The sequence below is a fragment of the Bufo gargarizans genome, chromosome 9 (assembly GCF_014858855.1).
Source record: "Bufo gargarizans isolate SCDJY-AF-19 chromosome 9, ASM1485885v1, whole genome shotgun sequence".
Lineage (NCBI taxonomy): Eukaryota > Metazoa > Chordata > Amphibia > Anura > Bufonidae > Bufo > Bufo gargarizans.
This window is the reverse complement of record NC_058088.1, coordinates 182,132,726-182,159,448: the sequence shown is the minus strand read 5'-3', so window position 1 is coordinate 182,159,448 and position 26,723 is coordinate 182,132,726. Positions and strand designations below refer to the sequence as shown.

The window sequence follows — 26,723 nt, the reverse complement described above, 5'->3', positions numbered from 1 at the left end:
TGGAGTCTTCACTCTACATTCTCTCCCACTAATCTGATCTGACTTCCTCAGATCTGCTCTAGACTCAGACTAAATTTTTAATCACTTATCTGATCTCTGGTCTCAACTAATCTCCCTCACTAGGCCTGACCTAGGTATATATATAGGACCTAAGCTTTATCCCCATCTAGTGGTGGGATGTATAAATTACACCTAATCTGCCTGGTAACAGGGATTTTACAGATACATTAGTACAAAGTACCACAATACAACATAATGCAATTGACAAGGTAAAAAGTGCTTTTAAGCAGTGCCCACACACACGTAGTGGGACGCTGCACCTATAAGATGGCCGCTGATGGATGGTCATGTGACCAGACACCACTCGGCCTCCTCCATTCAAACACACTGCACCTGCACTGAAATCCCAACAGTGTAAGGTGTAGATGGCAGGTGCGGTGTATTTGAATGGAGGAGGCATCACATGGAGGTGACTTGTCTGGTCACACGACCCTCCATCAGCAGCCGCTTTATGGAAAAGACAGCACAAAAGACTTGGCAAACAAGGGGGCATACCTAATGAAATATAGAAAATGGCGCAGAATTCCAACATAGGCTATATTAGTAAGTGCCTATAATCATCTTACAAACAGATTGGTCAACAGTAATCAGAAAGTGGACAAACCCTTTAATTCTGGTGGAAGACCTAACAGTTACCAGTGATCCCCAGGCTCTTTCGGTTCGGTGTCGGTGACGACCTATGCCGTGGACGCACTTGTGAAGGATTCTGCTGCCCCCCATGGTAAATCTTCTTTCTACTCTTTTGCTTCTTTTGTCCTGCAGGCTAGCGAGTCCGATGAGAACGGCTCTGACAGCTTTATGCATTCTATGGACCCTCAACTGGAGCGGCAGGTGGAGACCATCCGCAACCTGGTGGATTCCTACATGGGCATCGTCAACAAGACCATCCGGGACCTCATGCCCAAAACGATTATGCACCTCATGATAAATAATGTAAGTGTCTCTGTTGACTACTCAAGGTCTAAAAGGGGCGACATGGCCTTCTAAGGCTTCGTTCACATCTCCGTTTGGAGATGCCGCAGGCTGTTTCCCGGAACAGAGCAGCCTGCCGGATCTCACAGATCCCCATTGACTCGGCAGTGTTCTGGCCGATTTCCGGCATAAATGCTGGGTTTCAGCTAGATAAAAACCGTTGCATGTAACTGTGCACCGGATCAGGCATCCTGATCTCTAAAACGGAGATGTGAACGCAGCCTTACTGAAAAACTGTTGCCATATAATCTTCTCATTCTTAGGCCTCATGCACACGGGCATTGCTCGGCCGTTCCGTGCATTGGGGACCGCAATTTATAGTTCCCAATGCATGGGAACTATCCGTGTGGCTGCCGCAATTGATCCAGACCCATTCAACTTGAACGGGTCCGTGATCTGCCTGAACTGCAACTGAACATGTTGTATTAGTGCTTCCGTGGGGTTCTGTTCCGCACCGCACCTTCCAGATTGCTAACGCATTTAAGTGAATGGGTCCACATCCGTGATGCCCTGAACACGCGGCCAGTGCCCGCATATTGCGGACCCGCTGTTTGCCAGGCAACGTCTGTGTGCATGAGGCCTTATTGGTGATTTAGTTGTTTGTAGATTGTAAGGCCTTAGGAGAAGCCATTAGTGTTAGATCAATGGGGGTCAGTCAGTACCCCATACTTTAGTGGTGACCGTGACTGGTATTGCAGCTTGGTCCCATGCACTTGAATGAAGCTGTAATACCAGGCTACTAAAAAGATGGAGCTGCACCTGGTATACAGCTTATTGGTGGGGGTGCCGCTAGTCGAACCTCTGCTAATCTAATATTGATGGCGAATTTTTATAAACTTTTTAATTTATAATCATTCCTGCTGCAATGGAAAACATCTCTCTGCCCTAGCATGGTTAGGTTGTGGGCAGTAATGGAATGGTGGGCTTGTGCTTATGCACAGCAGCCAATCTGTACAAGCAGAGTCAGGAAGACAGCAACAGCCAGGTGGATTTGTGACTCCCACAGACTGCACCGTGGGTCACCTACGCTAAGCTTGAGACGCTTTTCGTAGCAGAAAGAAAGCAGGGATATTGTGGCAAATGTATAACATTACCCAAATATATTGCTTACGCTGCTGCCTCCTGTGCTTAGACGAAAGACTTCATCCACTCAGAGCTCCTCGCCAACTTGTATTCGTGCGGTGACCAGAATACACTGATGGAAGAGTCGGCAGAACAGGCACAGCACAGGGATGAGATGTTGCGCATGTACTATGCCCTGAAAGAAGCCTTAAATATTATCGGCGACATCAACACGACAACTACCAGCACCCCTATGCCCCCACCCGTAGATGACTCTTGGCTACAGGTGCAAAATGTAGCCACAGGGCGCAGGTAAGCAAAAAGAAGTGCTTGGGTTAACACTGTGAAAGTCATTGTAGTGATACCCTCTACTGTTTTACTATCGTCACATAGTACATACACGCATGTGATAATTAACTACTTATTGTAATTCAGGTCTCCTACATCAAGCCCTACTCCACAAAGGAGAGCACCCGCTGTACCTCCAGCCAGACCCGGCTCACGAGGACCAGCACCAGGTCCACCTCCACCTGGCACCACACTTGGGAGTGCACCACCAGTTCCATCTAGACCTGGGGCATCCCCAGATCCTTTTGGTCCACCTCCCCAGATTCCCTCTAGGCCAAACCGTGCCCCTCCTGGTGTCCCTAGGTAAGTTTGTATGAACCAAGGTTGGTTATTCTTAAAGGCACAAAGCTCCAGTTAAAAGACTATGACAGTGACTGCTCAATATTCAGGCTTCAATTCGGTATTCAAAGGTTTACTAGTTATCCAGGATTTAAGTATCTACCTTGTAATAAGGATTTTAATTTAGCGAAAGCACCCCAGGAGGACAGCATGATGGCAGTGATTGAACTGAGACCTATGGTGAGACTATGTGGTAAGTCACATATGCTTGATGTGACGCCATCATGGTTGGGTGGTAGGCCCAGATTCAGACTTTGCATCAGGGTCTAGAAGCAGTTTCATACAATGATCATGTAGTTGTGGGATCACCCAATTTGGATTCACACCACGTTGGCATCGTCCAGCTGCTTCATATTATATAACGGCACAGCCATGTTGCTCTATACTTTACTGATGGCACATTCTCTGTACTATTCTGAGGTGGTGACACCTTTTTATATGGTAGGTTGTCCTGCTAGAAGCATTTCCAAGAGTAGCTATGAAAATGTTTAGTTAACCAATATCATTTAGTGGGGCCCATGTTGGTATCGATGAACCTCACCTCGAGGTTCCTCGATACCAACATGGGCTTTAATGATGCGTCCAGAGAATGTTGGATGCATCATTACAGACCAACCACTAGATGAGTCCATCCACTGATATCCAAAGAATTGGACCAAGTGCCCTTTTTTGAGATATACCTAAAGTCTGGGTGACCAGTAACCTTTGAATATTGGTGTCAATTGGTATTCTGGTTACAACGGGGGTCCCATGCCCCATGTGAATGCAATGGCAGGATGAACATGGACAGTGCCGCTCCATTCGAACTCTGTGGGACTGCTGAAGATAGCTGAGAACTGTACTCTGGCAGTCTCATAGAGGTGAATGGAGCAGCTAGACTGCCACTCCATTCATTTCGGGAAAGTGACTCCACCGATCTAAGGCCGTGTTCACATCACTGTTTCATTTTCCGTTCTTCTGATCTGTCAGAGGAAACAGAAAAAAACGGATCCCATTTTTTTTAGCATTTTTTTTCTGCCTAAAAAAAAAGGATTTCAGACGAAAATGGCTAAAACTGGTGCAAAATGTGCAAAACAGATGCTCAGGATATGTTTTTTGCCCTATTTATTTATCTGTTCTTCTGATGGATCATAAAAATGGAAAATGAAACAGTGATGTAAAACCCATCCTAAGGGTCCATTCACACGTCCGTATGTGTTTTGCGGATCCGAAAAACACGGACAACGGCAATTTGCGTTCCGGACAAGAATAGGACATGTTTTATTTTTGTGCGGATCTGCAAATGCGAATGCGGACAGCACATTCCGTCCCCATTGAAAATGAATGGGTCCGCACCTGTTCCGCAAAATTGCGGAATGGATGCGGACCCATTTTTAGGACGTGTGAATGGACCCTTACAGTTATACCCATCCAGTGAATAACCGGAATACCCCTTTAAATGTACATCAGAAGTAAATAGTGTCTGAAGCCCAATGTGACAAGGAAAATGCTCCTTAATGTCCACTCTTGACCACTGAGTCTCCATATGCAATGATGACATGACCGGGTAGACCCAGAAGACATGACCGGGTACAGTGACACTACCTGAATATCCAGTAAGTGTCATTAGGGGCAACTATCAATGGACCAGGATAGTCTTTAAGGCTAATGGTTACCAGACGAGACATCTCGGTCCATTGTTGCACCAGACTTAGGCCCCATGCACACGGCCGTGTTTCACAGCCGTGTGCGGGCCGTGGAACCGCGGCCTGGATCCCTCCTGAGAGCAGGAGCGCACGGCGTCACTGGTTGCTATGACGCCGTGCGCTCCCTGCTGCCGGCACAGTACAGAAATACACTGGTATAGATCTATACCAGTGTATTACTGTATTGCGGCGGCAGCAGGGAGCGCACGGCGTCATAGCAACCAGTGACGCCGTGCGCTCCTGCTCTCAGGAGGGATCCAGGCCGCGGTTCCACGGCCCGCACACGGCTGTGAAACACGGCCGTGTGCATGGGGCCTTACTCATAGGTCTGAATCAATGTAGGGCTATAGGTACGACAAGTATGTGATGTCACTATGCAGTCTGATGGGCGACTGATGTCACTGCATAGCCCGGATCAGGGAGTATTTGGTGTAGATCACTCTGCACATTCCTAGATCTCTACATTCACTAGTCATCTCCATGGTGGACAGCATGCCGCTGCATAGTGCATCATACCGCACCGTCACCGCCATGTCATCCATGCTCTTCCCTTATTTCGCACAGCTTCCCCTTTTTCCCATTTCATACTGCAATTCTCTATTCTATATACCGCCTCCCCCTCCCCCTACCTCCTGCTCCCTAAAACCAAGTAGTGGCTACAAGTTTTATTCTAGTCTGTATGCACCGCCTGCCTGCGTATGTACTGCTTACAAGTGCGACACCGTAGAGAGCGCTTCTAGGTTTTATACAGATAGACATAGTGCTGTCTGCATCTGTAAATTAGGGGCCCTTATTTAAAAAAAAAAAAAAAAAAGTGCAGGTTCATTGGCATCCACTGAGCAGGTCTAATTTTGGGGGGGACTGAAACGAGGCGTGCACCTTGTTTGAGATAATCCTAGCTGGTGGTCAGAACCCAGACGTGACACCCACGTGACACCCAGAAACGTGGGTGAAATAGGTGATAAATGAAGACCTGACACGTGCCCTTCTAGCACTCCTGACTGGTAGACACCTGTCGCACGGCCATAGATCGCTGTGCGCCTGTCGCGTTGTAAACCAAAAGTTGCTGCGTAAGGCTGCGACATACACAACAGTAGCATGGCGATACAGCGATCTTTGGCCGTGTGACGCGTGTTGCTACCAAAGTCCCCGTATAGCCCCATAAGGGACCACATGACACATTCATTCTAGAAGGAATGCCATATTGGCGAGCCATGTCGGTTAAAGGGCATCTGTCAGCAGATTTGTACCTATGACTGACCTGTTACATGTGCGCTTGGCAGCTGAAGGCATCTGTGTTGGTCCCATGTTCATATGTGACCGCATTGCTGAGAAAAAGTATGTAATATATGCAAATGAGCCTCTAGGAGCAACGGGGGCGTTGCCCTTACACCTAGAGGCTCTGATCTCTCTTCAACTGCCACGCCCTCTGCACTTTGATTGGCAGGAACAGGCAGTGTAAATGTGATCACACCTGGCCCTGTCAATCAAAGTGCAGAGGGGGCGGCAGTTTCAGAGAGAGTGGAGCCTCTAGGAGTAATGGCAACGCCCCCGTTGCTCCTAGAGGGTCATTTACATATACAAAAAAAAAGTTTTTCCTCAGCAATGCAGCCACATATGAACATGGGGGTAACACAGATGCCTTCAGCTGCCAAGCGCACATGTAACATGTCAGCCAACTACAAATCTACTGACAGATGTCCTAACTTGCCGCCCCCGCCAATAAAAATAGCAATTCTGGAGCATCTATTTTTATGGCTTCATGCTGTGGTGTTCCTTTATTATTCCTGCTAGAATTTATAAATGAATTACTAGCAGTTTGCAGTGAAGGTCTAGCTGCATGTTACCAGTTAGGGGTGTGTCCCTGCACAGTCTGACACTGGCAGCACTGATTGGATAGTGTCAGACTGTGCAGGGACACCCCCCCAACTCGTAAAGGTACTTTCACGCTAGCGTTTTTCTTTTCCAGCACTGAGTTCCGTCACAGGGGCTCTATACCGGAAAGGAACTGATCAGGCATATCCCCATGCATTCTGAATGGAGAGTAATCCCTTCAGGATGTCTTCAGTTCAGTCGTTTTGACTGATCAGGCAAAAGAGAAAACCGCAGCATGCTACGGTTTTATCTCCGGCGAAAAAAACTGAAGACTTGCCTGACTGATCCGGCATTTTTCCCCATAGAAATGTATTAGTGCTGGATCCGGCATTCAAAATACCGGAATGCCGAATCCGTCCTTCTGGCCTGCGCATACTGGAAAAAAAATTAGAAAAAAAATACAAGACGGATCCGTTTGTCCGCATGACAAGCGGAGAGACGGATCCGTTCTTGCAATGCATTTGTGAGACGGATCCGCATCCAGATCCGTCTCACAAATGCTTTCAGTCACATCCAAATCGGCGGATCCGGCGGGCAGTTCCGACGATGGAACTGCCTGCCGGATCACACTGCCGCAAGTGTGAAAGTGGCCTAACACCCAGATGGACCTTCATTGCAAGCTGCTAGTAATTCACGTCTAACTTCTAGTAGGAATAATAGAGGAGTGGCACAACATAGAGCCATGAGAATAGATGCTGCAGAATTGTTATTACAGGGGGAATGCAAGTAGCCACTGAAACAGACATGTCCATTCTCTTTAACCACAAAAAGACACTCACACTGACAGATCCACAACCACGTTCCTAGAGGGCCCCTCAGCTTTGTTGCTATGGGCAACTAACTCCCCATTCTACCTTGGCCCCACTTTTATCTGTTAGAGGGGCTTCTGATTTCAAATATAAAGTTCAGCCATCGTATAATGAGAAGTGATGCAACTTGTGGGCAGATTTAATAAAGCCGAATAAAAATCCGTCTTTCATGCCCATAGTAACCAATCACAGCGCAGGTTTCATTTTACCAGAGCAGGTTAGGAAATGAAAGCTGTGCAGTAATTGGCTACAGGGTTTATTTGAAGAGAGCTTTACCGAATTAGCTTTTTTTGCGTTTCAGTCCCTCACCATTCTCAAGATCTCTGCTTGTTGTCAGTGACTGGAAACATTCATGGGCAGAATACCTATCCTGATCACCTCCTAATACAAAAAAAAAAAAAAAGCCCCCATACATTGTAATGAGCCCTGCATGTGTGTCAGTAGGACATGTTCAGGACCGTGGATGACAACAAGAATGTTACCAGTCACTGACGGCCTGTATAGATCTTAAAAATGGTCAAGTTTTGAAACACCACTGGGGTCATTTAGCAAACTGGTGTAAAGTAGTCGCCCATAGCAACCAATTAGATTCCACCTTTCATTTTTGACAGCTCCTTTGGAAATAGAAAGGTGGAATCGGATTGGTTGCTATGGGCAACTAAGCCAGCTCTACTTTACACCAGTTTGCTAAATGACCCCACAAGTATGTTTGCACGTTGCAGATCTTTTCATTGTGCATTTATTTAGCTTTATCAAAAGTCATCAGCAGGAGCCTTCTGCAAGCGGTGGCCATTTTGTGAGCCAGAAGTATCCGCTATCAAAATGGCTGACTCTAGGACATAATGGCGACAGATGCGCCTTAAGGTGCAGCACATATAAAACGAATGGGAACCTCCCTAATATCTGTGTTTTGTTTTGGTGCTTCCCCCTCCCCCACTTCTCTTGTATATAGAATGAGGGTCCATTTTCCACAGCTAGATTCATCAATGACATCATGGTGAGATCGCCCCGTCACAAGTCCCTCTGGGATTTTGTGTCTGCGGATTGTGCTGATGAAAGCTTTATACACACGGGAGCCCGTGTAGCTTTGTATAAAGCAGAAGACTATGCCTCTAGGATCTGACTGCACAGGGTTTTTGTTGTCTGTTACCATGGAGATGCACAGGTCTGCATAGGAGCTATAGAAGGAAAATGGTAGGGCACTTTTAATTAAAGGGGTTTTCTAAGATTTTCATATTGATGTCTTATCCTCAGGATAGGTCTCCTGTATCTGAACGGTGGGGTCTGACTCCCGGCACCACCGCCACTGCTTACCAAGCACAGCGCCGTCCATTGTATAGTGGCTGTGCTCGGTATCGCAGCTCTGCCCTATTCACTTAAATGGGACTGAGCTGTGCCTAGGCCATGTGAACGATGAACGTGACATCACTGGCCTAGAAAGAGGCCGCGGTGCTCAATGCAGATGATCGGTGAGGGTGTCGGGAGTCAGACCCCGCCAATCTCATATTCATGACCTATTCTGAGGATTGGCTATCAATATGAAAAATCCCAGAAAACCCCTTTAAGGCCTATAGCTTTGTTTTTTAATTTTCGATGCATTGGGACAATTAAAGAATAGCTGTTTGTAAAGGTTGACTTCACCTTTAAGAAAAGCTCCAGCAGGAAGAAGATAACTCCCTGCTGCCCCCTCTTAACGCCAGTATAAAAAATTTACAAACCGGAAGAAAAAATATATATAAGATCCAGAAGTAGTATCTTCCTCCTTTTGTCTGCTGGGAGTGGTAGTTCAAGTGAATGGAGCGAGTACTTGTATTTACACTATATGCTGCCGCTCCAGAGGACCAGGAAGCAGTGCCCGCATGGAGCACCGCTTCCTCCTCAAACAGCTGATCAGTGGGGTTGTCAGGTGTCAGACCCCCGCCGATCAGATAACGATGACCTATCTCGACCATAGGTCGGCTATATATGTGGCAGGACAACCCCTTTAAATGCATCTTCCGGCAGCGCTGGGGATATCAAAGACCAGTAGAGAAAATGCCGGTCTTGATAAACCTCCCTCTAAATAATTCTTTGAGTAGGTTACTTTAAGGGCTTATGCACACAGCTGTAGCCGTTTTTGTGGTACGCAAATTGCGGATCCTGCAAGACACAGATACTGGCACTTTGCGGAACGGAACCTCCTGCCCTCTATAGAACTGTCCTATCCTTTTCCGTAAAACGAACAACAATAGGACATGTTCTATCTTCTATGTGGGGCCGCGGAATGGACATACAGATGCCGACAGTATACCGTGTGCTGTCCACATCTTTTGCGGCCCCATTGAAGTGCCTGTGTCCGCATCCAACCCGCAAAAAATGTGGATCGGATGCAGACTAAACAACGTTTGTATGCATGAGCCCTAATAATAATTTAAGAGGACCTGCTACCCCTCACTTAGTATAGAATGGTTTTCCATACCGTCCTCTTTAATTCCTCCTAGAAATTTATAATGTAAATGTAATGTAAATAACAGTGTACGATTACGATTAACCTTGTCAAGGGGACATGTCCTTACACAGTGTGATGCAGCGTCAGACTGTGTTCAACTGGTAACACCCAGTCGCCAATCTATTCATACATTTTTAGGAGGAATAACGGAGGAATGGTCCATTGCAGAATTCTAAGAAAATATGTTATTTCATGAAGAATACAAGCATTCTGTACAGCAGACATGTCAGGAGAACACACAGGTCTTCTTTAAAGGGGTTGTCTGCCATTTTGATATTGACATCCACATCTGATCAATGTGGTTTTGACTCTGTTCACTTGTTTGAAGAGGCTGGTGAGCGCTGAGGCCTCTTCCTAAGGGCTCATTCAGACGGCCGTATGCTGTCCGCAAAAATACTGAATGCTATCCGTTTTTTTTGCGGATCCGCAAAAAAACTGATCCGCAAAAAAACGGATAGCATTCAGTATTTTTGCTGACCCATAGACTTCAATAGGGCCATGTCCTGATTTTCACGGACAAGTATAGGACATGTTTCATTTATTTTGCGGAACCTAGAATAGAAAAGGGCCCCATAGAAGTGAATAGGTCAGCATCTAATCCGCAAAAAAACGGATCCGCATTTTTGCGGATAGCATACGGCCGTCTGAATGAGCCCTAAGCCGTGTGACATCACATACATCGATCACATGGCCTAGGAGCAGCTCAGTCTCATTCAAGTGAATGGGGCTCAGCTGTAATACCAAGCACAGCCACTATACAATATACGGCGCTGTGCTTGGTTAGCTTTAAGGAGGCTGCAGCGCGCCCCGAAGTGCTGCGGCCTCTTCAAACAGCTGATTGTGACGGTGCCGGAAATCTGACCTCCACCGATAAGATATTGATGACCTACATCAATATTTTACTCCCAGAAAACCACTTTAAATTTATCAGATCTGAAACGCGTCAGCCGTAGTTAGCATAAGCCTCATCACATAATCGGTGCAAGAAGGAGAATTCACAAGACTGACACTATATCTATGAACCAAACCCTAATTTTTCCAATGCCGGGCATTGATGTCTGTTCACACTTGTCCTACAATGGTGTCCGAATGAGACCTTGGCGTGTACGTGTATGACTACATCGACCGCCATATTGTTTAAGCGCCAATTGTAATCCGGCTGTGGCCGTAGATTAATGTATGCTTGTATGTATATGTATCATGGTCAGCCATGGTTCTCCGTGTATGCATACGTGGCCCTAACATGCTTCTGGCTGTGGCTGTTCTCAGCCTCTGACTTCATGTTATTTTTCAGAATAACTATCAGTGACCCATGAGGAACACTCGTCACGGTATGTCACGCATTTCAAGTCATGTGACCTGTGTGCCTCCTTTTTTTTTCTCCCTATAGTCATGTGATCTTCATGTGTGTTACGCACATGTTCCCCACCCATCTGTCGTCTCTTACCCTGTTGCCAGGCAGTTTCTTTCTTATCATAACTCCCTCTAAGCACAACAGCCCCAGATTTGGAATATGGATTCTTCAAGGAACTAGTTATAATATTCAAGGAAATTAAAGGCCGTGTGGGTAATTTTCTTTATGTTTGCATTTTACTCATTTTGGGCTAAAAATAATTTTTTCAGATTGTCTTTATTAAAAATTTTCAGCCATTCTTTCACAAAGAACTGGCTAGCTGTGTGAATCATACTATCACTTTCACTTATCTCTAAACTACTAAAAAGTCATAAACACTTATTTAAAGGGGATATCCACCAAGTCCTATAATACTCCCCAAATGCCCGGGCCCCTTACAGAGATTGTACTTACCTCGCTCCCAGGCACCTGTGTGGCTTCTGATGCCAGCACGGCCACCGCTGCATCTCCCCGTCGCGCGGATGATGATATCCAGCGTCGGGTTGTGCAGCCAATAGCAGGCCGCGACTGGGAGGAGCCTGCCTAGCGTCACCCGTGATCCTGGGGAGGCTCGTTCCCATTGCAGCCTGCAATTGGCTGCTTCCCCGTCGCCGGATGTTTTCATCCGCGCGACAGGGAGATGCAGTGGCGGCCTTGCCGGCATCCGAAGCAACGCCGGTGCCAGGAAGCAGGGTAAGTACAATCTGTGTGAGGGACCCGGGCATATGGGGGGGGGGGGGGGCATTATAGGTCTTGGATAACCCCTTTAAGCGCCACATTCATCACTAAGATAAGAACTGAGCTATAATGTTTAGGAGGTCAGAGATCAGAGATAAGGAGCCATGAGCTGAGCTGTCCGTAAGAACAGAGTAAAAACACAGAGCCTGTTACTAGAGAATCTCAAGGCTGTACAGAGTAAGGCGCTCAACAATTTTTTAATAAAGACCATTTGAAAAAAATGTTTTTAGTTTGAAATGGGTACAGTGCAAAATAATAAAATAAATGCCCCCAAAGGTGTACATAGCCTTTAGAATTTACTATCCAAAATGGGGGTCACTAATTTAGTTTAGTTGGATCTTTAGAATACTTTGTGTACATCCCCTTTAAGGTGCTGTAGCCGTTGTCTGTAGCGAGCTTCGGAGGATGTTAAAGGAGATTTACAACTTTCTAATATGCCTTAGGTATCTACGTCTCACCTGAGAGCAGGACTGGCTACATCCAGTCACTGAATGTAAACAACAGTGTTCTCATTCACTGACAGCAAACACATATCTTGATAACGGTGAGGAATTAAAATGCTACGTAATTCAGAAAAAATTGCAGATTCAATACCCAAAGACTACAGGATGGTCCAAAAGTATGGAGACGCCTGAATAAATGGAAAAAAGGTGATTGGGAAAGCCGTCCTGTGTGTAGCATGTTGCTAAGGGGGCAAATCTGTGAGAGGCACAGAAAGCCGCCATCTTGGAACCAATTCAATATTTTTAAAAGCAAAGGGGTGCATATGACACGTGTATCGGATGGAGAATTTGAAAAGGAATCCAAATGTGTGCTTAAATGTAACCTGCCTTTATTCCTGCCTAAATTATTAACAATTTTCTCATTGTTACAAACCCAGATATGGCTACGAGACGAGGAGAGGACAGAGATTATGCTGATCTCCAGGGAGGGCAGAGTCATTGCAGCATATTTCAAAGCCTGGCACCCTAACAGACCACCCATACGCCATGGCACAGGGTGCTGAGCATTAAAATGCACTGCAATGACTCGGGCATTGCTCTAGTCTCCCCGGCGATCAACACAATCTCTGTCCTCTCACAAAGGAATAAAGGTACGTCACATTTAAGCACAGATTTGGATTCCTAGTCAAATTCTCTATCAGTTACATATGTCACATGAACCCCCTCCCATTTGAAATTATCGGGTAGGTTTCAAGATGATGGCTTCAAAATGGCCGCTGTGTTGCACACTGACCCTTTACAGATTTTCCCCCTTAGCCTTAGGCCTCATGCACACGAACCTTGTTTTTGCGGCTTGGATGCGGACCGCAAAATGTGGCCGCTAAAGATGCAGACAGCACTCCGTGTGCTGTCCACATCCATTGCTCCGTAAAAAAAAATATAACCTGTCCTATTCTTGTCCATTTTGCGGACAAGAATAGGCAGTTATATTAATGGCTGCCCATGCCGTTCCGCAAATTGCAGAACGCACACAGACGCCATCCGTGTTTTGCAGATCCACAATTTGCGGACTGCAAAACACACAACGGTCGTGTGCATGAGGCCTTAGCTTGGCTTAGTAGCCATATTAGGTGCTACTTCCAAGATTAAATAGGAGCTTTCCCCTACCCCCACATGTCTGTTTTAGTAACTATTTGCATCTCCCCATGTAATAACAATTCTGCACCATCTATTCTTATGACTCTATTATTCCTACTGGAAGTTTCTGAATGAATTGCTAACACAGTTGTCAGTATCTAATCAGACCGTGCAGGTACCACCCCCCCCCCCCCCCCTTCCCCAATAGTTACACCTATCTGCATCTTCACTGCAAACTGCTAGTAATTCATTCATAACTTCTAGCAGGAATAATAAAGGAATAGCACAGCATTAAGCACAAGAATAGATGCTCCAGAATTGTAATTACATGGGGATGCAAATAGTTACTAAGGCATTAAGGAGAGGCATTAAGAATGCCATAGGTTTGCGACTCAAGTCTTCTTCTTAGATATCATTTAGACAGAACACCCTAGCAGAAAAAGCACCTCAAATGTCCTTCTCCTTGGAGACCTGTCCATTTTTGATCCAAAGCAGTGGTCTCCAACCTGTAGCCCCAGGATGGAGACCCCTGACTTATAAAGCCCCTTTTACTTGTGCCTTCCTTCTATAGCGCTGTTTACCCCAAGCAGCCACCATTAGGACGTCTTGCATGGAGCACTGACCTTCCATGTCATATCATTCCTCGCATGGCCAAACCTTGTGACCACTATGGTCCTGCTTCGTGTAAACAGACCTAATCCACCAGCTAGCAGCCACATAAGCGTCCTACCCCACAGATATGTCTTCTGGTCACGCCCCCATTTATCGGTCACACCTGATGATCCTTCTGCTTTCGCTCCTTCCAGCCTCCTCTCCGCATTCTCCATCCTTATAGTCTCAGGCTTCATGCACAGAAACGTATTTTCATTCCGTGCCCGTTCCGTTTTTTTTCGGACCGTTTACGGAACCATTCATTTCAAAGGGTCAGCAAAAAAAACTGAAGTTACTCCGTGTGCATTCCATTTCCTATGTCCGTATTTCCGTTACGCAAAAAAATAGAACATGTCCTATTATTGTCCGCATTACGGGGCCAGCTGTTCTGTTCCACAAAATACGGAATGCACACGGATGTTATCCTTATTTATTTGCGGACCGCAAAATACATACGGTCGTGTGCATGAGGCCTCACTCTCATCTCCCGTTTCCATCGCTCTCTGGTATTGCCGTGCTCCAAAAACGAACCATGCCTGGCAACTCGGACTGAGTGTCACTCGCCTCCCCTTCCTATTACACCCTGTGTCTCACTCACTCATACTATCAGATCCCTCATCGCAATGTGTTTATTACTACTTACCAACCGCAACCCACCTGCCGCTGTGACCATTTTATCCCGCCGTAGAGGGCCATGTAGCTACTGCACCAAAAAGCTAATGCGGAAATGCCAATAGCAACCAAGCAGATGCTAGCTTACATTAAGCTGGTTGTTGTGGGGATCTCCTGTGTGCTTATACTGTGCGCTATTGTTTTTTTACCTTACATCCCAACCAGCAGCACAATAATGGGGGTATTTGTGCACCTGTGTACTAGGACGACAGATAGATTTTTTTATTTAATGAAATCAATCACTAATTAGAGACCCCTGAGCCTATAGAATGATCCCTAGCCCCTTCTACCCTGTGTTTATTATAATGAAGTAGTATACTTAGGGGGAAAGCTTGTGCTGCTGTTAGGACTAAGGAAAAACAGATTAATGTTAGAAATCAGTGCTTCCCTTAGGTCCTAACCAACAGCACAATAATGGGGAATTTTTTATTTAATCAAATTAATCACCAATTAGAGACCGCTGAGCCTATATAATGAAACCTAGCCCTTCCTGCCATGTGTCATGTGAGGAGAGATGTTTTGCTTTGCTTGAGGATCCGATTTTTGCCAGTATTATGGAGCACACACTTGTGTTGAGTTTACAGAGACTGCTCTGTGGCTGTATTTCCGTTCAACCACACAAGAGGGCCCTCCCTATGAGAATACTGCTTGTTAATTCCCCATTATTGTGCTGCTGGCGTAAGGGAAGCGTTGATTTCTAACCTTAATTTGTTTTCCCTCAGTCCTAACAGCAGCACAAGAATCCCGCACTTAGGGTAAGTTTTATATCACCATTTATTTTTCCGTTCTTCTGAACAGAAAAAGAAAGAAAAGAAAAAAACGGATCCTGTAAAAAAAATAAAAAATAAAAAACAATCCTGAGCATCAGTTATTTGGCATCCATTTGAGTCATTTCCGTTGTGCATGCAGAACTATTTTTTCAGTCTAAAATAATGGATCTTGGATGGAAATGGCTCAAATGAATGCCAAATGTGCAGGAGTGATGCACAGGATCCATTGTTTTTTTACAGGATATGTTTTTTTCTTAATTTTTCTGTTTTGACGGATCAGAAGAACGGAGAAATAAACAGCGATGTGAACTCGCCCTAAATACGTTACTTCTTTATAATAAACACAGGATAGGAGGAGTTAGGTATCTTTATATAGGCTCAGGGGTTTCTAATTAGTCATTAATTAGATTCAATTAAAAATTCCATCTGTCCTACTAGTACACAGGGGCAGAAATACCCCATTATTGTACTTCTGTTAGGACTAAAGGAAAACAGATTAAATGTTAGAAATCATTGCTTTTTTTAAATTCAGATTCTCCTATATCCATATATATAGCATACCGCATGTCTAGTTATGGCGTAATCTTGTGATCTTGCTGTGTTTGCTCAGTGTCCCACACGCACAGTCAGCCCTCCTAAACCTGACATGGACAGAGCATGGAGGACATTGGAGACCCTCACATACCACACACACAACACGGCCCTCTGGTGGCTTTCTTCCAGAAAAGAATGTATGACGTAAAATATGATAGTAAAATAAGAAAAAAATCCAACATGGTTTCCACATGAAAGATCAGGCCCCCAAATTATCAGTTTCTAAAGCGGTTTTCCCCAGACTGTATCTATAAAGTTTATTCAAAACACTTTGGGGGAGATTTATCAAAACTGGTGTAAAGTAAAACGGGCTTAGTTACCCATAGCAACCAACCAGATTAATCCTTTAATTTTCCAAAGGAGCTCTGAAAAATGAAAGGTGGAATCGGATTGGTTGCTAGGGGCAACTAAACCAGTTTTCCTGTGCACAAGTTTTGCCAAATCTCCCTCTGTGTTGTATATTAGGTGTCGCAGTTTGGCCCCCAAATCCTGATTCTTAGGGTCCACAATGATTTGTTCACCGAAGAAGTCAGAGCTAGGGGACCGTAGTGTGCCACAAAACTAGGCCTCATCGACGCTGTCTGACAAAAGAGCAGGCCTTGTTGCCCATAGCAACCAATCACAGCGCAGTTTGACATAAAAGGTGCTCTAAGGACAGCAAATTCTGCTGTCGTAACAGGGATAGTGTTGCCATAGCAACCAGAGCCCGTGTTTCGGCATTTCCAGCGCAAATATATTCAGTCCACATTTCCTCCCTCCGCACTTGTGCCCAACGCCCTTGTCCATTGCCGACAGGTTTCTTACTTTGACGGGAAGAGTAGCGCCGCTACTTTTTTCATCGAAAATTGGCGGAAGCCTGCCGGATCCATTGCAGAATGCAAGTCGTCGCTATTTTTGACATATGAAAAGAGAATTGTTTGCCATGGGCAACGGGGCCACTATTTAACGCAGATACACGAGACCCTACCAAATGGTGGCCATTTTGAATCCACCTAACACACCCGTATTCATGTTCTGATGTAGCGGACAGCTTCTTAAAGTCACCTCACGCCCCGCTAGCGTAGGAATGGCAGGGGAATCGGGGCTGACTGTCTCATATCATGGATAATGCTAATCACGCTCTGTGTTCTCTCTGTCTGTTCTTGTCTCTGTTTTCATTCAGCAGGAAGGCTCCCGCATCACCTACACGACCCACCATTATCCGACCTGCCGACCCGTCCCTCTTAGATTAAAAAAAATGGAGGCCTGGCTGGCGAACACAGCTTTCTCCCCCCCCATCCCTTCTCCCGATCCCCCCCCCCCCCTCCCCGCCATCACACCTATTTCGGGCATGGTGAAAACACCCCCACCCCCAATATGTTGTATACACTGGCTCAGTGTCACCGTGTATTGTATTGTACAGATGTGTAGTATCGTCCCTTTGCAGCGCCATATTGTGATGTTTAAACACCTGCAATGTCTGGTTGATATATAGATATATATATATATTTTATTTCTTTCTTATTTTCTTTCCCCCCCTCGGACTCGATGCCACTGCACATCCAGCTTATAGAAATGATTTTGTTGTGTATTATGTTGTACGATTTTTTTTTTGTATTAAAAAGATGTCAATGAAGCGAGAGCGATGTAACGAGTAGCCATTGCTGAACTACAGTCTTCCCCCACCTCCTCCGACCCATCATTTGTCCTATGGAAGCCCTTTTGTCCATGCTCGCTGTGCTTCTGCCGCCCTCTTGTGACCCACTTTTGTTTTGCACCCCCCCTGTGCTGCATGATCCATCTGAAAGAACACAAACTGTGAAAATGTTCATTCCCATCGAATAAAGAAGGGTCACTTCTGATGTTTTTAATTAAAAACATTTTGCAATTAGATGATGAATTACAGGGTATGGATTTTATTCCCTTTATTATTATTCTTTTTAATTTCCTGTTTTGTGTTTTAAAGGGGTGGTTTACCTGTGATCTGTTCCGTACGAATGAGCAGAATACAGTCTTGCGGATATAGTATAGGTATATAATAAAACCGCTCTGAATTGCTACATTTTCCCATGCAGGTACGGTGTATCTGTGTGGGGGCATATCAATGGGAGACATGGTCACAGGTAAACTATCCCTTTAAGGGGGGGGGGGGGGTGTTAGATGCTCCACTTGTATGCACCCCACAGTAAGTGCCAGAGGCGTTAGTGTTTTTAAAGGAATGATGACAATAGTAATAGACCAGGGACAGTGCAATGGGATAAGAATGTGTCCCTTTAATTATGGACATGTATGATTTTTAAGGACAACTGTCATTATGTTGTGTGTCAAGGGCTATAAATGTAGTGTAAAGTGATGCATGGTTTTGGGCCCTGAAGGACAGAGGTGGAACAGCGCTCATCAATTTTGCTAAAAGTTGTTTTTGGGCATAGAATAAGAATAGAATTTTAATGTCTAGAGACCGCCACTACCTGGTTGCTGGCCCTAGGATGTGTAGAGAGTGGCAGTTCCTGGTAGGTGGTCATAGATAGGGTCCACAGACGCTACCAATGGGTCTTGAAAGAGTGCCACCTCCTGGATACTGATCCTATGGATTGTAGAGCGTACCATCTCCTGGCTGCAGAGCCTAAGGTTTGTAGAGAGTATCATCTCCTAACTGCTGACCCTAGGGCTTGTAGAGAGCACCACCTCCTGGTTGCTGACCTTAGGGCTTGTAGAAAGAGACACCTCCTGGTTGCTGATTCTAAGGCTTGTAGAGAGCGACACCTCTTGGTTGCTGACCTTATGGCTTGTAGAAAGCGACACCTCCTGGTTGCTGATCCTAAGGCTTGTAGAAAGCGACACCTCCTGGTTGCTGATCCTAAGGCTTGTAGAGAGCGACACCTCTTGGTTGCTGATCCTAAGGCTTGTAGAGAGCGACACCTTCTGGGCTTCTGATTTTAGGGCTTGTAGAGAGCACCACCTCCTGGTTGCTGACCTTAGGGCTTGTAGAGAGCAACACCTCTTGGTTGCTGATCCTAGGGCTTGTAGAGAATGACACCTTCTGGGCTTCTGATTTTAGGGCTTGTAGAGAGCACCACCTCCTGGTTGCTGATCCTAGGAACTGTAGAGGGCCACCTCCAGGTTGCTGATCCTTGAGCTTGTAGAGGGTGCCACCTGTTCTTGCTGATCCTAGGGGTTCTAGAGAGCACTGCTTCCTGGTTGCTGATCCAGTGGCTTGTATACGGCGACACCTCCCAAATGCTGATCCTAGAGATTGTAGGGAGCACCACCTCCTCCTAGTTGCTGATCCAAGGGCTTGTAGAGAGTGCCACCTCCTCGTTTGCTGATCCTAGGGCCTGTAGAGAGTGCCACCTCCTTGTTGCTGATCCTAGGGCCTCTGTAACTACACTAAACAATTCCTCTCTTTGTTTCCTTTGCTTGTGACTGACCTTTTCTTTCCCACTTTCTCCCCTTTTCTTTCTTCCTGTGATCAGAGCCACCAGAGTTAGCCCATCCAGGCCAGAGAGTCCTAAGCCTCAGTATGACCTGTAAGCCTCCCTGGGCCTAGACTGTTGTCCGCTTCCTAGCTGTGAGTGTGTGACACTTACCACACTGTCTGTCCTGTCGTACGATGGTTGTGCTACACGCATATGATTATTCCTATACGAATCTCATCTTCTGTTCTGTTCCTTGCCTGTCTGTGGTAGTGGCATATCCTGATATAAATATATTATAAATAAATCTAAATATATATATATATGAGATCTTCAAGATATGTAAGCCAGTGTGCTTCCATGTGAATTTCAGTCTTTAGTAGGACGTAAATCCTGTGGAGATGAATGGACGTCAAACAGTTGGCAGCTGGATCTGTTGCTCTGCATGTAAAAGGATCATCCATTTGGGGAAGAAGTTCTTGGTGCTGGTGTTTATCTGTGAAACCCATCAGAGCGTTGAATAAAATATGTTTCTGTAAAAAAACCCACATGGTTTCTTGTCTCATGCTTGAGTTTCATGCTTTTTCCACACATTAGTGAATCATGGACATGGGATGTCTGTGGTCTCCAACTGTAATGTGTGTATTCAGACATCAGTAGTTTTGCACAGGACGTGGGTCCATGGCGGTACCACAGAAGCAGGCCTAGAGTCTATGGGCCTGTGAAAACCATGGATACAACACAGATAGCATCCGTGTTTAGGCTGTGGTTTTCACAGATCGTTCCTAGGAGATGCTCTGGAAAATGATAATTACACTTACCGGTAATTTGATTTTCAAGAGTCCATGAGAGAGGGTCCACCTCTCAGGACAGGAAACCCACAGGTATAAAAAAATAAATAAAAAAGGAGCCTCCCTCTTCCTCAGTGGTTTTCAGAGACAAGAAGCCCCCCATAATCCAATTCTCCGACTTTCCTTGTTTGCTTGGTTGCAGACATACAGTACAGACCAAAAGTTTGGACACACCTTCTCATTCAAAGAGTTTTCTTTATTTCCATGACTATGAAAATTGTAGATTCACACTGAAGGCATCAAAACTATGAATTAACACATGTGGAATTATATACAGAACAAAAAAGTGTGAAACAACTGAAAATCTGTCATATTCCAAGTTTTTAGAGGGGAACAATAAGAAAAAAATATTTTTCATTACACCTGAGGTCTGACCACCAATCAGACACCCAATGTTAATCAGACCTCAGATCAGACCCCAATGTGAATGAATGGTTTACCACCTCTGTCCCCCTCAGAAGAAGAATCCGAGCCCAGCTCCCCGCTTTCTAACAAAAAATCTTCTTGTTCTGAACTAGAGATATCAGAATAAGGCTACAGGCCCACAACGTATTTGTTTTGCGGTCCGCAAAAAAACAAAACGGATGCCATCCGTTTTTTTTTTTTTTTGCGGATCCATTGTAACAAATGCATAAAATGGACAAGAATAGGACATGTTTTTTTTTTTTTTTTGCAGGGCTACGGAACGGACATACTGATTGTGCTGTCCACATTTTTTGCGGACCCATTGAAATAAATAGCTCCGCATCCTATCCGCCCAAAAAAAATGGAACGGACACGGAAACCAACAACATTCGTGTGCATGTAGCCTAAACTGGAGATTTATCCTGAGATTTATGAGGAACCTTCTTGGATTTAAGCACGTTCCCCCACTTCCTCCCTAATTAACTTCTTCATGCAATTCATCATGGAAGGCGATTCTTCCGTAATTGTAGACTCAATACAAGGGCGACAAAGTAGCTTAGTATAGGCGGGAGCTAACTTTGTTTTACACAATCCACATTCTTTGTATTTTGTTTTAGAGTATGCCTTTTTGGGTTTATCCTGAAAAACAACAAGACTGCCATAAGCCCATATTCATAGAATGTCACATACCCTCCATCCATACCACAGGTGCAGCGGTAGACGGCTCCTACTGGTCACTAGTAGTCTCCATGACCTTCAACAGCCTGGACCAGGACCTTCCCGACAAGGACTCACTCGGCGCACCTGATTTGCAGGGGGGAAACTACTCCCCTCTATGGCCATACCTGTAGGATCCACTTCCTAGGACAGGAAACCACTGAGGAAGAGCGCGGCTCCTCCTTATTTTATACCTGTGGGTTTCCTGTCCTTGGAGGCAGACCCTCTCGCATGGTGCCGTCATGGACGATAGGGAAAATAATCTTCAGGCTAGCAGGGCATGTGAAAAATGGATGACCCATGGACTTAAAAATCACCCAAATATCAAACAGGGATGGATCATGTGCAGTGTCACGGATGAAACATGGACACGTGAATGGTGCTTAACTGGGTGAAACTGAATATTCAAAGACCTATCAAAGGGGGCCTATCATGTCAGTGTAAGGGCTCATTCACACAAACATAAGGGCTCCATGTCATATTGCGGACCACAAACAGCAGGTCCACAATATACGGGCACTGGCCACATGTATACCATTGTCTTGAATGTCAACCATCCACAAAATACGGTAAAAGATATTTTGCAGAGCGGAGACATGGATCGGAAGCAGACGTAGAGACTGGGAAGCGCCTCCGCACCGCAAAAGTTAAGACATGTCCTATCTTTTGCTGTATCTTGTGGACCAATTCAAGTCAATGGGTCCGCATTGCAAGACGAGATAAACACGGCCAATGCGATCCGCATCACGGGCACGGGGTCCCTTACGTTTGTGTGAATGAGCCCTAAGGGCGCATTCACAAGACCGTATATTCGGTCCAGGTCTGATCTGCATTTTTTGCGTATTGCATTTGGACCCAAACAGGGACATCACACACGTCATCTGTGTGCTGTCGCGAATTATAGAACATGTCCTATTCGTGTATGTTTTTCAAACAAGAGTAGGCATTTATTTATTTTTAACGGGGCCTGGATGCACACAGACTGCATCCGTATTTTACATATCGGCAATTTAAGGTCCGCAAAACTGATACGTGCCAGACCCATGGCGAAGCAGTGGGTGAGGGTAAGACAAATCTCTTCCAAAAACGGAGCTACAAAAGTCCTCGGGTTCTGTAAAGCATTACAGCTCAGCCCCATACAGTTCCATTGAGCTGAGCCACAATACCAGACACAACCCATGGAGAGGTGTGGCGCTGTTTCTGGAAGGGAGCAGCCATGGTTTTTCTAATCCTGCACAACCCCTTTTAAAAAAGGGGCCTAACACACGGCAATAGTCCCTCACTATGACACCGACATGAACCCTTCAGGATGGACTCATGTGGCTCATGCAGAGGTCCTTACTCCATCATCTAAACATTTCTGCACTTAGTCGGGGCACATTACCTGGAAACGACAGCATGTTTTAGATTTTCTACAGGCAGCCATATTCTGCCATTGGCATCCGATGTAATGTCTGAATGCTAGGGGTCACGTAATTCACGTGTCACATGACTGGCGCCATGTGTAGTCCTATTCAGTTAGCCCATGGGTGCATTGCAGAGGACTGAACTATAAACTAAACCGTCCTCTTCTTTGCAAGCGCTGGACGGTAGCTGAATCAGTCCTGCACCGATGAGACTGGACAGGTAAGAAAGCGGTCGGGTGATTCAACCATGTGACCGCCACCGTTTTGGTTCCCATGGACTGGCCGGTCGCATCGGTGGGCTGTTTACATAGCTATGAACTGGCAAGCTCAGGGGTGCCGATGGGTTCCTGTGTGTTTACTGTGGCACAGCGTGGACCGTGTGCCCATTTAGCATATTGGTGGCTGACGCCTTTAAAATTGCCGCCAAAGAGTAGTACAGAAGCAGGAGTCCACAGCAGCCAATCAGATCCCAGCTCTTGAAGCCCTTTGGAGGATATAAGGAGGCATCCAATCGTTTCCTATGGGCGACCGCTGCTTTTCCTGTTACAGTTTTGATAAGTCCACCCAGATATCACACAGCGGGACAGATTACTCCCGGCCAACCTATTTTTTTCTTAAAGAGACACGCACACCATTTCATCTGCTGAATACATTTATTCAGAAAGAAACCAATTTATTTCCAAGATGAAATCATTTCAGCAACAGAATGGAAAGTGTAGGCCCCCGACCTGTGATGTCTCACCCAATAAATTATAATAATCTTCGCCCTCCCTCCCCATCATATTAATAAATCTCCAATCAAGAGGACAGACCGGCTTCCATAGAAGCGCCATCATATTATAGTACAAGATACCTGCAGCGAAAATGCTGCGGAGGTCCAGCGTCTGATCCAGGAATATACAAAATGTTACACTCATACATTATGTACAGGAACCGCTTCCATATTCAAGTCAGGAAGAGATGTAGGAATTACTACCAGGCCCGAATGACCACCCACCCTTAGCCCAGGTGACTTGTGGAAAACACCCACCAGGGCAAGACGACTCACCACGAGGCTCCTTCTCCTGGGCTATTAACCACCGGTTATCAGGATACGGCCACCTCTAGCGAAGAAATACTGTAAACCTAATGGAGAGACTCTCATCGTGTTCACAGTCTTAGGTTGAATGCACACAGCCGTGTTCCGTGGCCGTGAGCGGTCCGTGGCATGCCGGCCTGGATTCCTGCTGACAGCAGGAGCGCACGGCGTCATTGGTTGCTATGACACCGTGCGTTTCATGCCGCCGCACTACAGTTATACACTTGTATGATCTATACGACTGTATTACTGTGGTGCAGCGACGGCATGAAGCGCACGGCGTCATAGCAACCAATGACGCCGTGCGCTCCTGCTGTTAGCAGGAATCCAGGCCGGCATACCACGGACCGCTCCCGGCCGTGTACATTCGGCCTTAGAGAGTAATGGGACTCATCACTGAGTAGCACGGCCCCGAAAAGTGCTCAAAAGGAACTGTTTTATGCAAGGACATAAGATGTAAAAAAGTAAAACACAAAACCATTATACCAGAGGAAGCCAAAATGTAGCGGGACCAATAACAAGCTCATTAGTTCACCACTAACTATCATTAATGAGTACCGCAAGCCTCAGGGTGATGCTAGATTGTAGTCAACCAATACACTGTATGCATGGTCCAGTCACAGCACAGCTGCATGCATGGGGGTAGGGAGGGTGCACTTTTAAGAGGTTCTCCAACTGAAATCATTCTAGAAAAAAATAATTATAATCTGGTTGATAAGGCCGAGTATAACGAGAGAGCAGCTAACCTGCGTCTCCCCCCTGGCCATTAGCCCACTGTCAACCCAGCTTTGACAAAGAAGACAGTCTGATTACTATGAATACAAAAATCTGATTAATAATGCAGGAAAGGACACAACATGACTCCTCCTCTGCAGTCAGCACAGCGCCAATACAGCACTGTCAAAGCTGACGGACTGGGTGCTAGGAACAGAAAAATCTGGTTAATAGTGCAGGCCGAAATGAGTAAGCACAAGGGCTTGAATGCCGTCACGTTACTGCTTCCCTTTGGCTCTCAGCACAGTCGCCAATCCAGCTATGTCAGGAGAGGCAGACCGGTAACCGAAAAATCTGGTTAATAGTGCAGTTTGAGACAGGAAAGGACATGGCGCGACTGCTTGCTAAGCTGCTTCTAGTCCACTACTAAAGAGGTGAATTCTTGGCAAACAGTCTGTGCCAGATTTAACAAGTCAAGCGAAATTGGCACAGAACAGGCAAAGAGACCTTGCCATATTAATCAGATTTTAAAAAAATAAAAAAAATAAATGAAGGTGGAGGATCTCCTGAAGAATCTAAATGTAACAATTGTGAGCTTATACCAATCAACCTTCAAAAATAAGTGTTAAAAATGAAATCCTACAAGGAAAACCTACGATGCATTCTTTATTTCATATGCTGTAAGGCGATTAAATAAAGGGGGTCTCTGTTAAAACTCTAAAATCTTCTTCAGGTACACCTGGTCTACCACAGGGCTGCCACTGCAGGGAGAACACTTGACTGGTAAATCAGCATGTCAACACTGCAGAACTCTTCTACACTGGTCTCTGTCTTCCACTAACTGACTGGACCACCTGCCCCTTGCAATGCCTTTTAGGAACCAGCCTTCTACAAGGTGCGCCTGTAATACCACTATGTCAGGATCCTTCCTTCATTCTTGACCGTGTCATGTCCACCTCACATAAAACATTAGTGTTAGGGCGCTTTTAAAATAGGGAGGCAGCGGTACATAGTTGGCAAAGATTAAGTTACCTAACCCCAAACAAAAGCAGTGTGTGGTAATCTACTAGCCCACCTAAATGGTACGTAAGCCCTCTGGGTCGATAGAGAGGACCCCCCCTCTCCTCCTCCATCATCATCATTGCAGGTACAAACCTTTCCCTCAATGCCACAGCTCAGACGAGGGAGGACGCTGTCCCAGCCCATTACAATCCCAAGCAGCTGAAGGCTTAACCATCCCATCCCCAAGTGACCGCATCTCCTGTGCAGGTGGAGACCATCAGCCACAGTCCAGAAAAGAGATGGCATGGAAGTGGCAGCTTGGATAAGAGGGACATGTCCATCTCAGACGACCATGATCCTGACCTCATCATTTTCATCCACGCGGTAGAAGAACGGGATGCAGGGATTCTGGAGTAATGAACCGGGACGTTCTTGGGGGTTCTGAATTTCACGTAGAAGCTGCATGATCTGCTTGGCCGTGGGGTCTTCGGAACTTGGGGCAGCGCCTGACCCTTCCTGAGCAGAAGACAACTGAGAGATGCTCTGAGCTTTCTCCACTTCTACATCCTCTAATAAGCTGACTTCCTCAAGTGCTGCAAAGAGAAGACAAATCATTACTGAAATTAGAAAGACAAAATCTGACGTACTGAACCGAATGTTAAATCACCCTCAAAAGAAGTCCAATGTACGGGACCACCATCAATCAGCACTGTGAAGGGGCCAAGGTGCTTGCAGGCTGCACCAGGCCCTACAGATGAGCTCCTACGCCTGTGTAGACAATAAAGAGGAGGACTACCATAGCCACTTCATTGTGCTGACCAATGGGACTGCCTAAGACATTTATGGCATTTTCTAAAGAAGTACTGGAGAACACTTAAAAATAATCCTGCTGGTCCTCCCCTAACACTACAAAATGTTATAAAAAAAACCTCTACCATCAGAAGTGTCCAATTACCAGTACTTTAATGAGTGTGTGGAGATGTAGGTTTGTTAAAGGGTTTCTGTCACCAGAATTAACCCTATTAAACTGGCTGACATCAGGCTGACCCTTACTGCACAATTTTAACTTATGCAAATTAGCCTCTAGGAGCAAGAGGGGGGGGGGGGGGGGGGGGGGTCATT

General features: G+C 45.8%; 2 protein-coding genes across 12 annotated transcripts in view; one reads left to right on the top strand and one right to left on the bottom strand.

The window, feature by feature from the left end:
• Positions 1 to 19,958, top strand: part of DNM1 (dynamin 1) — an 88,519-nt gene extending 68,561 nt beyond the window's left edge. For 2 of the 6 annotated variants that reach the window (XM_044305704.1, XM_044305702.1), the window contains 4 exons: positions 823 to 993; positions 2,165 to 2,406; positions 2,530 to 2,745; positions 17,199 to 19,958. In XM_044305704.1, coding sequence (XP_044161639.1) covers positions 823 to 993; positions 2,165 to 2,406; positions 2,530 to 2,745; positions 17,199 to 17,268 — 699 coding nt within the window. In that variant the 3' untranslated portion in view covers positions 17,269 to 19,958. Of the gene's footprint in view, positions 1 to 822; positions 994 to 2,164; positions 2,407 to 2,529; positions 2,750 to 17,198 lie in introns of those variants that run through there. The other 4 variants (XM_044305706.1, XM_044305705.1, XM_044305703.1 and 1 more) reach the window with 4 other exon arrangements.
• A 3,483-nt stretch (positions 19,959 to 23,441) lies between these two features.
• The window catches only part of GOLGA2 (golgin A2), a 32,579-nt gene continuing 29,297 nt past the window's right edge, over positions 23,442 to 26,723 (bottom strand). For all 6 annotated transcript variants that reach the window (XM_044305228.1, XM_044305229.1, XM_044305231.1 and 3 more), the window contains one exon: positions 23,442 to 26,194. In XM_044305228.1, the coding sequence (XP_044161163.1) occupies positions 25,944 to 26,194 (251 nt within the window). In that variant the 3' untranslated portion in view covers positions 23,442 to 25,943. The remainder of the gene's footprint in view (positions 26,195 to 26,723) is intronic.